Consider the following 16,991-nt stretch of genomic DNA (forward strand, 5'->3'; position numbering starts at 1 on the left):
AATAACCTCATTTTCTAAATACATTTATCTAATAATTTTTCAAACAATATTATTGCTAAATATTTCAATAATTAATTACATAACTTTTACAACATTATGTTATAGACTATAGATATAAAAAATAATATATCCCACACTTTATTTTGTTGTAACTTATTTTTTTATTTAATTTTAACTATCCTATATTATATATATATTTTTTATATCCATATAAAGACCTGTCATAGAATTAAGTTTCACCTAAAGGGTGTTTGTTTGATCTTTTAATTAATAATCACATAAAAATGTTGGCTCTGGATCGTTTAGATTCATAACGTTTGGTTGAAACTTTTTTAGCCTCTTAATCGGTTGGATATAACAGAAAATGGTCTTAATCGGTTAGATATATTGAGGAGTCTGGATGAAAAGTTTTTCATGTGATACCCTTGCCCTAAAAATAAAAAAACGTCTGCCGTTTTTTTCTTCCCATCGAGTAGTCTTCCCTCACTCTCCCTTTTTTAGTCGTCGATTCTCGCTTTCCCATTGGACTTCCGGCAGCGTAGCTCCGCCTCCCCCTTCGCTGGTAATTTTTCTACTTTTTTTTATGGTCGATTTTTTAAGCATCTTTTTGGTCGATTTTTTCAAGCCCTAAAACCTGTTATCTTTGTGTTTGATTTGTGTTCTTGTTGAGTTGTGTTTTTGTTGCTCGATTTATGTGAAATCAATTTTTTCAAGCCCTAAAACATGTTATGTTTGTGTTTGATATGTGTTCTTGCTAAGTTGCGTTTTTGCTACTTTATGTTAGATTGAAACTCCGAAAATATGTGTTAAGTTTGTTGCTGAAATCTGTTATGTTCTTGCTCGATTTTTCCTGTTCCGTTGTTGCTCTATTTGTGTGGTAGTTTTGTTGCTAAAACTTGTTGTTGTTGGATTTTGAATACTAGACATGGCACAAATGAGACAAAAGAGGCATAGAACTAATTGGAAATAGATAGAAGGTGTGGAAAAACATTTCTTGAAGCTTGTATAGTTGTATTTATGAATTTATAACTTACAGACATGCATGGTGTAGTTTAAAAGTGAACTCGTGGAAGAATGTAACTAAAAGATTGAAAACATAATACAATTTTATAGTTGATGAAAAACAGATGAAAAACCGATACGACTACTTGAAAGCAAAGTTTGGTGTTTGGTTAATTTAAAAAACAAAACAAGAAAAGTTTATAACTCTATAACTAACATGTTTAACATGGAAGAAGACAAATAGAAATTGGAGATCAAGGTACTGTGATTTTTGCTAAAAACGTAATATTTTACAATATTTTATAATATTTCATAATATTCATAATATTTTCAAGCAGTCGAAGAGAATGGTAGAAACTTTGAGAACTTCTCCATTAATGTACCTTGATCTTGGTGTTAAGTTGTTCGATGGGTCGACTTCGATTAGCGTGGATGGTTAGGGGCCATCTTCTACACTTTCTCACCCTTCTCATGACTCGCCTGTCATTAATTTAAATGAATTTGACAATATTAATGTAACTCATATGGAAGTATGACTTCACCTGAAAGTCCAAATGAAGGAACCTCTAGTCTTTCCAAAAACAAAGGAGCGAATGAAAAAGGAAAAACAACAATTAATCCAAAGATCATTGAAGTCTGTGATGAAATTAGAAAAGTTGGAAGGATGTTAGTGGAGAAACATAAATATAACAATATGACATCATGTATGGAAAAGTTGGTGAAAATGGAGTGTGAAATATTTGATCCAAGATACCAAACATCTATTTTGCTTTTTGGTGAACAAACTCGTTATAGGGGTAGAGGAAAAGGTGGATGCTATCAAAATGTTAATGAAATTTGTAATTTTGATATGATATTCACGTTTGTATGGGCCGGTTGAACGAGCATAACACATGATTCACAAGTTCTAAAAGAAGTTGCATTTAACACAACTTCCGGCTTTTCATTCCCTCCACCAGGTTTGTAATCCTTTTAACTTTAATTATTAAATACATTATCTATTTTTCATATAACAATTGCAACACTCACTTTTACAGACAAATATTACCTTTGCGATGTCTCATACACTAACACTCATGGATGTATGGCTCCCTACGATAATACCAAGTATTGATTAAACGATTTTCGAAGACAACATCCATTAACTAAGGAGGAAAAGTTAAACCATGCTCACGCACAACTCAAAAATGTTATTGAGTTCGCTTATGGTGTTTTGAAGGCGATATTCTCAATCCTAAAGCAAATGGGTCCTTATCATTTTCCAATACAAAGAGACATAGTGCTTGCTTGTTTTGCAGTCCATAATTTTATAAGGAAATGTAATATTCATGATCACTTACTTGAGCTCGGCTGATTGCACGCATCACACCATTTTCTTTGTAAAAATCTTTTTAGAAAAATTATTTCTTCAAAATGTTTACTAATTCCTCAGTTTGAGTTCAGACACACCTAAGAGTGTGCTAGAATCCTTTAAACCAAGGATCTGATACCAACTTGCAACGTCCCAAAATGCCAATAAAATTTTTCATTTTAAACATCGATTCATATAACCAATTGTTCCAAAACCAAATAAAGTAAAAGTGTATTTTTCAAACATCAGAGTATCTCAAAGGTAACCAATACGGAAAAAGCCATCAGGGGATGCGATGCAGTCAAGCCGGACCCTTCCCTTTGAAACTGGTAGTACCTAAAAAATTTTAAACCACAAACCGTAAGAACAAAGCTCAGTGAGTTCCCCAAAATACCACATACCATATAAATGGGCCCAGCCCAACATATAAAAAAATGGTCCCAACCAACATATAAATAAATAGGCCCATCCCAACATATATATAAATGGACCCAACCCAAAATATAAATAAATGAGTCTAACCCAACATACACATGCAAGAGTCACAAAGACAACTAGCAACCTACATAGCACTAGGGATGAGAATTCCGCCCGGAAACCCGAACCTAACCGAACCGAACCGAATTAGGCCCGAATAAACAATTCGATTCGAGTTTCAGGTACCTATATTATGCTTATTTGGTTTTTGGATTATTCGGTCCGGGTTACCCAAATAAGAGCTTATCCGGTTCTAAATATTTGACCCGAATAAGCATTCCCCGTCCCCTTTCTCTAATCGACAGAAATCAAAATCACGATTCACACTTTTGTCCTCGTCGTTCATAACAAGAAAAAAAACTCTATGCTCATTCTTGTCATTTCAAAATCGACCAATCTTCTCAACTATTTCCAAACCCGAAATCACTTATGTCGATCCTTCCTATTGTTTCATAATTTAAAAAACGACCCTTCCTATTGTCTCTAAGGATTCATAAATTTCAACTTTGTATAGTCATGGAAAATTAGGCTCCAACTCAAGAAACCTAAGTAAGAAATTAATTCTCATTATGTTAATCTACTATGTAAATGCTATTCTTTCAATGTGTTATTGTGTTATGTTAGTGTTTGAATGTTTTATATGGATGTATAAAAGTACATTGTTACTCTATTATTCGGGTTATAGAGTCCTAATACGGTTTATTCTGATTTTTGTTATATTAGGTCCTTAATCATCTTGTACATGTTATTCGGGTTATTTAGGTAATAACCGAACCAAACCGAACCCGTATTTGTTAATCGATTCGGTTTCGGTTCATGCAATTAACCTTATTTGATTTTGGGGTTATTCAGGTTCAGATTGGTTCAGTCAGGTTCCAACCCAAATAACATCCCTACATAACACAATCTAGTGGGCCGAAATTGGTGGCTTCAACCCACGAGTATAGTGAGAAGACTCACCTCAACCCTGAAGACAAGATAAACCACCCACTCGAGCCGACGATATCAAGCCTCCCATTGCTAAACATATCCACAAATAAAACCCTAATTAACAATTAAGGAAATGAATGGCCCACGAAAGATCTAGGCTCACAATTAAACCTCTTTTGGGCAAAAGACCATTTTGCCCTTCCTATACTAAGTCCCAACATGGTTGACCAAAATTCAAACTTGTCAAAAAGTCAATGTTTAACACTCAGTTGACTTACGCCTTGCCTAACTGATCTATACCCTACGTATAGAGGCTACGCCCGGGAATGGGAGATTGAGTTAGAGCTCTGCACGAAGCGGAAGCCGGAGCAGATTCAAGCAGTAGTGGGTCAGACCAAGAAGCCTAAGACCTCCGATCCTATCGGCAGGGCCAGCAGGGCCGTGGCCGTTGTGCCAAGTACGGTAAGACGCACAGTGGAGCCTGACGAGCAGCGAGCTCAGCATATTATGCGTGTGGCCAGCCGGGTCACATGAGCCGGGATTGCACCAAGAATGGCTTGATTTGTTTCCACTACAACCAGACCGGTCATAAAAAGGCCGATTGTCCGAGGTTGGTTAGAGGAGGATGAGCAGTGGTGGCGCCTGCGCCCGCCACGATGAGGATTACAGATGGCTGCCCGATCAAGGTGGAGGCTCCTGCGGTGAAGAGCCGCACATTTCAGCTGACTACTGAGGAGGCCCGAGCAGCGCCTGACGTTGTGACTGGTATGTGATCTAATTCGGTTTCTATTTTATTATTATGATTATGTTGTTATGATTTTATATAGGGACCTTTTTGGTCAATGGAATGTCGGCTCAGATTCTTTTTGATTCAGGGGCTACCCGATCTTTTGTATCTCTTGCGCTCACCAAGAAGTTTCGTGATGCTCCAGGGACCATAGATTCCCCACTCGAGGTGGAGATTACGGATGACCGCACCGTGAGTGTTGCAAGGGTATTTCGGAGGAGTGTTCTGAATATATTCGGGGAGAGGTTTTCTATCGATTTGGTTCCGATTCCTTTGCGAGGATTTAAGGTGATCGTCGGGATGGATTGGGTGGGGAACAATGGGGACATGATAGATTGCGAGCGTTAGTTAGTGAGGGTTTGAACCCCTTGTGGGGGAGAACTGGTTATTCATGGAAAGAGAGCCTCACATGGGCCAACTCTCTGTTCGATTGCGAGGGCTATGAGACTTCTTCATCAGGGTTGTTTCGGGTTTCTGGCTTACATTTCAGATACGAGGGTGGAAGCCACGCCATATATGAGCAGGGTACCGATTGTACGAGATTTTCTTGATGTGTTTCCAGAGGAGTTACCTGGGGTGGCACCCGAGAGGCAAGTGGAGTTCCGTATTGATCTAGTGCCTAGTGAGGCTCCGATAGCTAAGGCGTCGTATCGTCTAGCTCCGCCTGAGATGCAGGAGTTGTCTACGCAGCTTCAGGAGCTGTTAGACCGGAGATTCATTCGTCCGAGCAGTTCCCCATGGGGAGCAACGATTTTCTTCATGAAAAAGAAGGATGGGTCGCATAGGATGTGTATTGATTATCAGGAGTTGAACAAGCTAACGGTGAAGAACCGTTATCCGCTTCCGAGGATTGATGATTTTTCCAATCAGCTTCAGGGTGCTTCGTGGTTTTCCAAGATTAACCTTCGGTTAGGGTATCATCAGATGAGGATTCGAGATGAAGACATACCGAAGAAGACGTTCAGAACTCGTTATGGTCATTACGAGTTTGTGGTGATGCCATTCGGGCTCACCAATGCTCCAACAATGTTCATGGATCTCATGAACCGAGTTTGCAGACCGATGTTGGATCAGTATGTGATTGTTTTTATTGATGATATTTTGGTCTATTCTAAGACCAAGGAGCAGCACGAGCATCATTTGAGAGAAGTGTTGGAGACCTTGAGAAGGGAGAGGCTTTATGCCAAATTCTCCAAGTGCGAGTTTTGGTTGCGTGAGGTGCATTTTTTAAGGGGACATCATCAACCAAAAGGGTATTTTGGTGGATCCCGCCAAGATTGAGGCGGTAATGCGTTGGGAGGTTCCGAAAAACACATCCGAGATTAGGAGTTTCTTGGGATTAGCAGGGTATTATAAGAGATTCATCCAAGATTTCTCCAAAATTGTTGTACCCTTGACCCGTTTGACCAAGAAGAGTGGGACCTTTCGGTGGGGTTCAGATCAGTAGTCGGCTTTCGAGACATTGAGGCAGAAATTATGTGAGGCCCCGATTCTAGCTCTACCCAAGGGATTGGATGATTTTGTAATGTATTGCAACGCTTCTATTTTTGGGTTAGGAGTTGTGCTGATGCATAGGGGGCATGTGATCGCTTATGCCTTGAGGTAGCTGAAGCCTCATGAGGCGAATTACCCTACTCATGATTTGGAGTTAGGAAGTGGTTTTTGCCCTCAAGATTTGGAGGCATTATCTCTATGGGGTACGATGTACCATCTTCACACAAGAGTTTGAAGTATTTGACGGATCAACAGAATTTGAATACACGTCAGAGGAAGTGGTTAGATGTGGTGAAAGATTATGACTGCGAGATCTTGCACCATCCCGGGAAAGCCAATGTAGTAGCCGATGCTTTGAGCCGTAAGACGGAAAGTGCCCCGATTCGAGATGTTTGCTTGAGGATGACAGTGATTTCACCTTTATTGGATATGATTAAGGAGACACAGGTGGAGGGTTTAAAAATGGAGAACTGGAAGATCGAGCGGATTTGGGGGCAAATTTCATTTTTTATTCGAGATGGTCGAGGGTTATCGACTCAGTGTGGCAGAGTTTGGGTTCCGACATCCGGGGGTGTGAGGTAAAGAATCTTGGAAGAGGGGCACAAGTCCAAATTTTCTATCCATCCGGGGTCACAAAGATGTATCGAGACATGAGATTGAGTTATTGGTGTCCCTGCATGAAGCGGGAGGTTGCATGGTTTGTTGAGCGGTGTTTGACTTGTAGGAAGGTCAAGGACGAACATCAGAGGCCTCACGACAAGATGAAGCCGCTACCTATTCCCATGTGGAAATGGGAAGAGAGCACCATGGATTTTATCATTAAGCTACCTAAGATGGCGCAGGGTGTGGATTCCATTTGGGTTATTGTGGACAGGTTGACCAAGAGTGCGTATTTTATTCCGATTTCCGAGAGTATCTCCGCTGAGAAATTAGTAGACATTTATGTGCGGGAGGTGGTGGCCAGGCAGGGGGTGCCGGTATCTGTGGTCTCAGACTGCAATGTTTGTTTCACCTCCAGATTCTGGAGGAAGTTTCATGAGGAGTTGGGTACTCAATTGCATTTCAGCACTGCTTACCACCCCTAGACCGATGGTCAGAGCGAGCGGACGATCCAAACGCTCGGGGATATGCTTTGGGCATGTGTATTGGATTTCGGGGGGAGTTAGGATACTTACCTTCCATTAGCAGAGTTCTCATATAACAATAGTTATCATTCTAGTATTGACCGAACCCCGTTTGAGATGTTGTATGGTCGGAGGTGTAGGACTCCAATTTGTTGGGGGGAGGTAGGGCATTGAGTTATGGGAAGCACCGAAGTGGTGCTTAAGACCACCGAGTTGATACAATAGGTGCGTGAAAGGTTGCGAGTCGCGTAGAGCCATCATAAAAGTTATGTTGACCGACGTTGTTCAGATCTCGAGTTTCAAGTGTGGGGGATTTTGTTTTGTCGAAGGTGTCACTATGAAAGGGTGTTATTCGGTTTCGGAAGAGGGGCAAGCTGGGGCCCCGATTCATTGGTCCTTTCATGATTTCTACTCGTATTGGCAGGATTGCTTATCGGTTGGATCTACCGGATGACCTCAGTCAGATCCATAACACCTTCCATGTGTCTCAGCTTAGGAAGTGTGTTGCTGAGGAGGCCGTAGTCATTTCCTTGGATGATATTCAGGTGGATGGGAGCCTGAATTATGTTGAGAAGCCCAATGCAATTTTGGACAGAAAAATAAAAGCTCTGCAGAACAAGGAAGTGAAGTTAGTGAAGGTGCAATGGCAGCATTGGAAGGGCTCAGAATGGACGTGGGAGCCTGAGGAGGAGATGAGAGAGCATTACCCAAGATTGTTTGATGCAGTGGACTTCGAGGATTAAGTCTGATTCAAGTGGGGGAGATTTGTAACGCCTGGATCTGGTATTAGCTAAATTCCTTAATTTATTGTATTTTATGTGGGGACTCTACGAGTTGGAAGCTCCAACTCGTCGTATCGAGGGGGTTGTTGGCCGTAGACATTTTTGGTCCAACTCGGCGAGTCGGGGTGTCCCAAATCGACGAGTTGGCGGCTGTGAAGAAAACCCTAATTTTAGGGTTTTTCACCCTATTTAAAGACCTTAAATCTCTTGGCTGGCCTCTTTACCAGCCTCCTTGTCCAGAAAACCCTAATTTCATGTATTATCCTCCAAGGTTGAGTGTGTGAGCTTGTGGTGTGCTTGGAGAGTTGGTTTTTGGTATTCTTTGGAAGGAGTTTGAAGATTGAAGGAGCTTAGTTTGGAAGGAAGGATTTGGATCCGGAAACTCTCCATCTGTTGCAGTTCTTTTGAGGTATAAAGTCGATACCTTGTGTTGTTATCTTCTAGATCTCTTTGTTGAATGTTTTAGCTTGATTTTTGGGTGTATTGTTGGGTTGTCCAAAAGGTTAAGAGTAATAGGGGTTATTATGTTAGATATGACCCTTTCATGACCTCTCTTGGCATAAAGTTGCAAGCTTTTCTAGGTCCTAAGTCCCATCCATGCATTAAGTCCTTTATTAAGCCATTTTGGGCCCTAGGGTTCCTTTCTTGCATGCATGGACGTAAAGTTGGAAACTTTACGTGATATTCCAGCCTTGGGATGCCAGATCTGTGTTTTGGGACTATGTTTTGAGATTTTAAGGGCTTAATGGGTTAAGCCTCACTCTATTAAGTCAAGGATTCGGATTTGGGTTCACTGTGGTGGTTTTTAAGGGTAAAGTTCAAAACTTTACCCTTCTAGACATCATTTGGGAGGAGATATGAGAATTGAAGCTTCTAGATTCGATGGAAACAACTTAAGACATTAAGCTGTTTGATTCCTGGTCAACTCGGCGAGTTGATGCGAGTTTTCCCGATCTGTGCAATTCATGGAGAAACTCAACGAGTTGAAGGACAACTCGGCGAGTTGGATCAACTTGGACCGTTGAATTTGACCTTTGACTTTAGTCCTTGACCAAGTTTGACTTTTTAGGGGTTTTAGGGCATTTGGAGTTGTATTTAAGGAGTTGTTTCTGTTTAGGGGTCGAGTAGAGCTGATATTCGGAGCCAGAACATAGTCAGCTACCATTCAGTATTGAGGTGAGTCTTCTCACCACACTCATGGGTCGAAGGCACCAAGGCCGGCCCATTACTGACTATGAAATGTTTTGTATGGGATTATGTAAGTTTTTGTTAGTGGATATATATGTGGACTTATGTGCAGACCATGGGAGGGAGCCCATGACACTTGGCAAGACCATGGGAGGAGCCCATGGCACGGGGATACAAGACCATGGGGGTAGCCCATGACATTCCATTGAAGACCATGGAGGGAGTCCATGGCAAACTTGTATGTATATGTGTGTGCATGACATTATGTGATTATATGATTTGTGTGTTTGGGAAACTCACTAAGCTTGTGCTTAAAGTTTTATTGAATGTTTCAGGTACTTCTATTGATAAGGGCAAGGGCCCGGCTTGATGGCGTGACGTGCATTCTCTTTTTTGGGTGTATGGTTGGGTTGTTCAAAAGGTTAAGGGTACGAGGGGTTATTATGTTAGATCTGACCCTTTCATGACCTCTCTTGGCATAAAGTTGCAAGCTTTGCTAGGTCCTAAGTCCCATCCATGCATTAAGTCCTTTATTAAGCCATTTTGGGCCCTAGGGTTCCTTTTTTGCATGCATGGACGTAAAGTTGGAAACTTTACGTGATATTCCAGCCTTGGGATGCCAGATTTGTGTTTTGGGACTATGTTTTGAGAGTTTAAGGGCTTAATGGGTTAAGCCTCACTCTATTAGGTCAAGGATTCGGGTTTGGGTTCACTGTGGTGGTTTTTAAGGGTAAAGTTCAAAAGTTTACCCTTCTAGACATCATTTGGGAGGAAATTCGAGAATTGAAGCTTCTAGATTCGATAGAAACAACTTAAGGCATTAAGCTGTTTGATTCCTGGCCAACTCGGCGAGTTGATGCGAGTTTTCCCGATCTGTGCCATTCATGGAGAAACTCGACGAGTTGAAGGACAACTCGGCAAGTTGGGTCAACTCGGACCGTTGAATTTGACCTTTGACTTTAGTCCTTGACCAAGTTTGACTTTTTAGGGGTTTTAGGGCATTTGGAGTTGTATTTAAGGAGTTGTTTCTGTTTAGGGGTCGAGTAGAGTTGATATTCGGAGCCAGGACCTAGTCAGCTACCGTTCAGTATTGAGGTGAGTCTTCTCACCACACTCATGGGTCGAAGACACCAAGGCCGGCCCATTACTGACTATGAAATGTTTTGTATGGGATTATGTAATTTTTTGTTAGTGGAATTATATGTGGACTTATGTGCAGACCATGGGGGGGAGCCCATGACACTTAGCAAGACTATGGGAGGAGCCCATGGCACGGGGATACAAGACCATGGGGGTAGCCCATGACATTCCATTGAAGACCATGGAGCGAGTCCATGGAAAACTTGTATGTATATGTGTGTGCATGACATTATGTGATTATATGATTTGTGTGTTTGGGAAACTCACTAAGCTTGTGCTTAAAGTTTTATTGAATGTTTCAAGTACTTCTATTGATAAGGGCAAGGGCCCGGTTTGATGTCGTGACGTGCATTCTCCAGTGTTTTCACATTTAGCTTTTTGTACTCTGAATTCTAAAATAATATGGATATGTAATGGGATTTTTGTACTTCTTATGGATGATGTTTATCAAATTAAAAGTTTAAAATTTTTCTGAAAATTGGACCGTTACAAATCACAATCAATACTTCACAAAAAAGAAACAATTAAATAAATAAATAAATCACACATATCTCATTATAAATCAACTACACAAATCGCATTATATATCTATCATATACTATCGCATCATCCGCAGAAGAGATGAATTAAAATTCATGTATTAAATAAATTGTTTTTTTACCAGGAGCGATTAATTAAAGAAAAGATACTAACGTTTGAATATAGATTCAAAACCATGGACTCAAGTATAGAAAAATTGAAAAATTAAAGAAAACATACTAACCTTTTAATATAGATTCAAAATCATGGACTCGAGTATAGAAAAAACAAAAAAATCTTCACATATGAATTTAAATCCATAAACACTCGAAGGTATCTGGCGCATATCAGATGTCGATGAGAAGTCCTATCGTAAACAAAGACATAATCTTTTATCGGTGGCTCCCAAGATGATGATCGTTCACAGTAATGGTGATGAAGAAGACGATTATGAGTTGTGGTTGTAGGAGGTAGGGTTGAAGATATGAAACTGATTTATTATTTAAACGAACATTAAATGATTTTAATTTACCATAATTAATTAATGATTGTGCTATAAGTACCCCTTAATCAATTTTACCCCTAACATCAATCTAATCAATCTTTTACTTTTGATTTGACATAATTTTTTTCCCTTTTTGTTTTTTTGTTGTTTTTTTCTTTTATTTATTTATTATTATTATTATTATTATTATTATTATAAATTTCGATAACCATATAAAATTCGGACAACATTTTAAAATTATGATAACATTTTAAAATTCGGACAACATTATAAATTCGAATGACTATATAAAATGGAACAAAAGCAAAATTTGTCTTTATTTTAGAAACAAATCGATACCAGTAACGTTTATTGATAAATTACAATTCACCATAACCATCATGCAATGGTTGATTTACAAGGAGCATATCTAATGCCTGATGTTTTGTCCAAGCTTCTCTTTACATACAAATCAGAACATTCAGCAACATAGGTATACAATGGCTTGACTAAATGTTTTCAATCCGCATAACGCACCACGCAAATGTAATACCGAACAAGTTAATATCCGTGATAAATGTGGCAACCCGAACCTTTTTCCGTTAATGTTAGCCCGATTCTGTTAATAAAATTTGAATTTTATTGAGCTCCATCAAATTTCTTTGGTTTGGAAAAATCATTTTAGTTATATAATTAAATTGATATATAGGAGTCGGAACCAAAAATCGCGCGAAAAACCTGAGTTTACTTCGAAACATCGATAACCGGCCTGACTGGTGTTCACGGCCGTAAACCCCATCACGGCCGTAAACCAGTTCACGACTGGTGGATCCCACCACCGACCATGAAACCCCCCTATATATACGTGACCCCTACCCTCCTTTACACTTTTCTGACCTCGAACACACTTCCTCTCTCTAAAAACCCCCCACCCGAAAACCCGAGATTCTCAAGTTTTCTCTTCATCTAACACTCCATTCACCTTAAAACACGTTTGGGAGCATCTAACACCAACCTTTTCGTCGATTCAAACATAGTTGTTCTTGAGTTCACGGCCGTACACCCTTCAAATCTTCAAACCTTCAAGGGCCGCAAACCGTTCATGGCCGTGAACCCTTCAAAAATTCATATTTCCTTCAAGAACACCGTTCACGGCCGTAAACCCTTCAAGGGGCTGTTCACGGCCGAGAACAGTTCACGGCCGCAATCTCTTTCACGGCCGCAAACCTTCCTAAGTGGTGAACTTGGCTGAAAACCCGCTCTCTCCGATTCAATCGAGTCCCGGTAACATTCCTAAACCAAAAGCAAGTGTTTTTCCAACACTATAAATAATGGTTTCGCTAATAAAATATAAATATGTATTTAATTGTTATTAGGATCCCGTTAAGTGCCGCGTACATCAACCCGAGGGTCCTCATTTCCAGTTTCGCTGTCCGACATTTCACACAACCAACTGTGAGTTCATACCCCTACGCTTTTATGTTTTTAATGTTTTCAGGGGGAGAGTACAAGCCAAACACATATGATTTGTGAATTTGTACAAAAGGATTTCAAAACACTTAAAACTGATGCAATGGATATAGTCATACAGTTTCCACATTTCATAAAATATTTAGATATTTTATCCATTTTGTATTATGCTGAGCATAAGGGACGTTTTCGACATACTGCCAAATTGCATAGTTTTCAGATCAACTCATGGACCAAATACATAATATTCATGCAAACTATAATAGGTATAGTTTGGGGTTTCAATATACAGTAATATAAATTCAGAGCTTATACATTGCTAAACATATAAACTATGACAGACTTAGTTTATGATATTCTCGGGTAACAAGGATACTTTATTATATAATTATTTAAGTATAATTATTACTCTATAAAGTATACACACGGGTTTAAATATAATAGATTAATACAGAACTGCACGTAAACTAGTTAATACAAGGTTGTGAGACATCACTTCAAAATCGTACCCTTTGGTGCACTGAACTAAATCCTATCATAGTATGACCAGAGTCTCCTGGAGGGAGAGCATGAGATTTGTGAATAGATCTATTCGGGACTGACAATCCCACACCTGAACTGCTAGCTACAGTTAGGCAGGCATGCCTGGGGTGACAAATGTCATATATCCTACACTTGAAGAACGTCGTAAATGTCTCTAGGTCATATCAAGCATGGTTATACGACTCACAATAATATAAACTAACCGTTTTGTTTACGGGATTTCATTCTTCTTTAGTTTTATTTTCATTAATAGAACTATTTCATAATACAACTGGAGGATTCCAGGCATTTCAATTCACGATTTTATTTTAATTAATACGACTAATATATACATACTGGTGATATCCAGGGTTTTCATACAAAAAAGGGTTTTACATTCAAAACCGTAATATACAATTCATCTGGTGGTAATCAGACATTCAAACTAATACTTCATGGAGCACTGTAACAAACACATATGTTAGAAAATATTGGATTTTCTTGGAAAACATACAAATTTTTTCACTGATTCAGTAACAGGATTTCATTACAAAAACATGCTTATGAACTCACCAGCTTAATGCTGATACTCTTTTCAAAACCGCTTGTATTATCAGGAAATCAGTAGACAGGTACATCAGCTGATTTTTGAGAAGACGGAGCATATAGAGTCACGTCTTTATATTTTGCTACTTTTGATGTATATAAATATGAATCAAACAGATGTAAATACATATATATATATATATATATATATATATATATATATATATATATATATATATATATATATATATATTCAATGTAATGGTTGTGTTTACTTTGATTACTGTGATGCAATTGTTGTGATACTACATATGACGTCATCCACCCCCGAACGTTTCCGCCGTTTCGGTTTGGGGGTGTGACAATAAATAAAGACAAATTTTGCTTTTGTTCCGTTTTATATAGTCGTTCGAATTTTATTATGTCGTCCAAATTTATAATGTCGTCCGGATTTTAAAATGTCGTCCGGATTTTTTTTCCGAATTTTATACGATTATCGAAATTTATAATAATAATAATAATAATAATAATAATAATAATAATAATAATAAAATAAAAAATAAAAAAGCATTAAAAACACCAAAAAAACAAAATGAGGAAAAAACAAAAAAAAAAACAACAAAAGACAAAAAAGTCACATCAGGGGTGAAATTGGCAAAGAATGGAGTACTTATAGCATTAGCCTTAATTAAAACCTAAAATTACAATTCTACCCTGAAACAAAATTTTGAAATAATTGGTCTAAATTAATCTTCACATCTACACAATAGATTGTTAGAACACATGAACCTATATATATATATATATATATATATATATATATATATATATATATATATATATATATATATATATATATATATAGAGCTAGATTATCTTGTTTCTTACATTTATTGTGTGCTAGAATGCACCAATAGAAATTTAGTAAATTAAATAAATATAGATACTAAATGATTTCCATAATTATATGTATATTAAATGATATCCATAATTATAATTCTCTTTTTATGGAAACTAATTAAATCCGTCATTAATGTCAGCAATAACATTCTTTCAGAATGAATTCGCATCCAGGTTTTTATATATGAGTTCGTATTTTGTTTCAGAACTCACTCACATAAAATACAATAAAGTTGCATGGAATATAAAGAACGAGAGTGTATTCTATTATAATACACTCTCATTCTGCTGGAATACACTTTCATTCTTCTAGATATGAATTCATTCTGAATGAATATTATTGTTGACATTAATGACGAATTTAATTAGTTTCCATAAAAATGAGTTATAAGTATGGATAGCATTTAATATACATATAATTAATACTAAATTACTATTGGTGCTTTCTAGCACACAATAGATGTGATAAACATTTGAACCTACCTCTCTCTCTCTCTCTATATATATATATATATATATATATATATATATATATATATATATATATATATATATATATATATAGGACGGTTTACTTAATATTAAAAAAAAATAGAGATCTTGAGATTCAACATCAGCCACATTTTTTTCATTTGCTGCTCTAACGCTTCAGCATACCAGCAGCAACGGGGTATGCCTAATCATAAATGGTTATATGGTAGAGAGGTATAAAAATATATGATTATACATGTTTATACGTATAAGCCTAATCATAAATGATTACATATATATGTTTGTTCACATATTGAATAATCATATATGATTATAATGGTTGGTGACAGAAGAAGTGGTGGTAGCAGAGGTGACGGTTGTATAAGTGACAGAGGTGGCTAGGGTGGGGTCGGTTGGTGGCAGAGGTAGTGGTAGTGGCGGTGGCAGTGACGGTTGTGGTGGTGGGGAAGGTGGCAGAGGTGAAAGGAACGGACGACGCTACATAATCATTTATGATTATAACTGACCCGCCGTGTTGGTATGTCGGAGGGTTAGAGCGGCAGATATGAATTATGTGGTTGAGGTTGAATCTCAAGATCTCTATTTTATTTTGAATCTCAACGGAACATATATATATATATATATATATATATATATATATATATATATATATATATCACTGATAGCTTTTGTCTGCTTAGGGGTGTTTGGATAGGGAAAAAAGAGGGTGCTTATTGTTTATTTCTTATTCCCACCACAATAAGCTAAATAAGATGATTTTAATAAGCATCACCCCCTTGCTTATTGGTTATTGCTTATTCTCACCGCAAATAAGCTAATAAACTATAATCTAATTTATCCAAACACCCCCTTAGTCGTCCTTACAGTTCCTTCTACCGCTTCGTTTCTCTTTTCTATTACTGTATCTGGAATCGAGAAATGAGTTTGTTCTCTACTGCCTTCCCAATGCCTCTATCAGTAATATCCCTAAGGCTATCTGTAGTAGGCATCTTTGAAGACGTGTGATGCTGAGGTGGCGCGACGGAAGACGCGTGAACACCGCCCCAAGGGCCGGTGTTCTGGGTGTGACGTGACTCGGAAGACGAAAGGAGACGACAAATGGGAGATGAGTAAATTGCCAGCGGTCATTTTGACCATTTTGTATCCATATCCCTTTCCCTTTAATCTATGGAAGTAAAAAAATGGGAATGGACCCGGTTTTTTCAGAAAGCGGGTGAAGAAGACGGGTGAACAAGAAGAAACGGGTGGACAATTATAGCTTCTTTAATTTAAGTTACAAATTTGGTCCCTAAACTTGTTTCTTTTAATCTTATTATACTCTTTCATATTTTTTTGAATTAAATTAAACCCTCTACTATATATAACTATATATGTTTATTTAATTTTAAAAATTAATAATATGTTTATTTGAATTTTTAATTAATAAAAGACAAAATTGCAAGAATGGTCCCTGTGGTTAGGTCGAAATTGCCACTTTGGGCCAAACAGGTTTGGACTAGCACTAATGGTCAAAAGGTTTTCATTTTCTTGCCACTTTGGTCCAATTTACTTTAAACTTTTTTGTAATGACGATTTTGCCCTTGGTTTTTGCTTTTTCATTTTTATTTATTTATTTATATAGTTTAATATTTAAAAGAAAAACAAAAAAAGAAAATACCTCTCTCTCTCTCTCTCTCTCTCTTAACAAAAAAACAGTTGACCCGATCATTTCTCACCATCTCTTCCTCCGACGAAGAAAGGAGGCTGCCGACCACCACCTTCGCAGCCCCTCCCCGCCTCCCTC

At 38.0% G+C, this 16,991-nt stretch overlaps 1 protein-coding gene across 1 annotated transcript; it reads left to right on the top strand.

Moving 5' to 3' along the window:
- The first annotated feature begins 1,534 nt into the window (after window positions 1-1,534).
- LOC145139227 (uncharacterized) lies at window positions 1,535-4,895 on the top strand. Its single transcript, XM_079073130.1, has 2 exons — window positions 1,535-1,841; window positions 4,588-4,895. The coding sequence occupies exons 1-2, from the start codon at window positions 1,535-1,537 to the stop codon at window positions 4,893-4,895; spliced, it is 615 nt and encodes a 204-aa protein (XP_078929256.1).
- Window positions 4,896-16,991: the final 12,096 nt, after the last annotated feature.

The sequence above is a fragment of the Lactuca virosa genome, chromosome 9 (genome assembly GCF_052849685.1).
Source record: "Lactuca virosa cultivar CGN04683 chromosome 9, Lactuca_virosa_CGN04683_v6, whole genome shotgun sequence".
Lineage (NCBI taxonomy): Eukaryota > Viridiplantae > Streptophyta > Magnoliopsida > Asterales > Asteraceae > Lactuca > Lactuca virosa.

Coding starts and splice junctions, on each gene's coding strand:
- LOC145139227 (XM_079073130.1), top strand. CDS start 1,535: ATGACTTCACCTGAAAGTCCAAATGAAGGAACCTCTAGTCTTTCCAAA. Junction 1,842..4,587: donor TCAAAATGTTAATGAAATTT/GTAATTTTGATA, acceptor GATTTTATATAG/GGACCTTTTTGGTCAATGGA.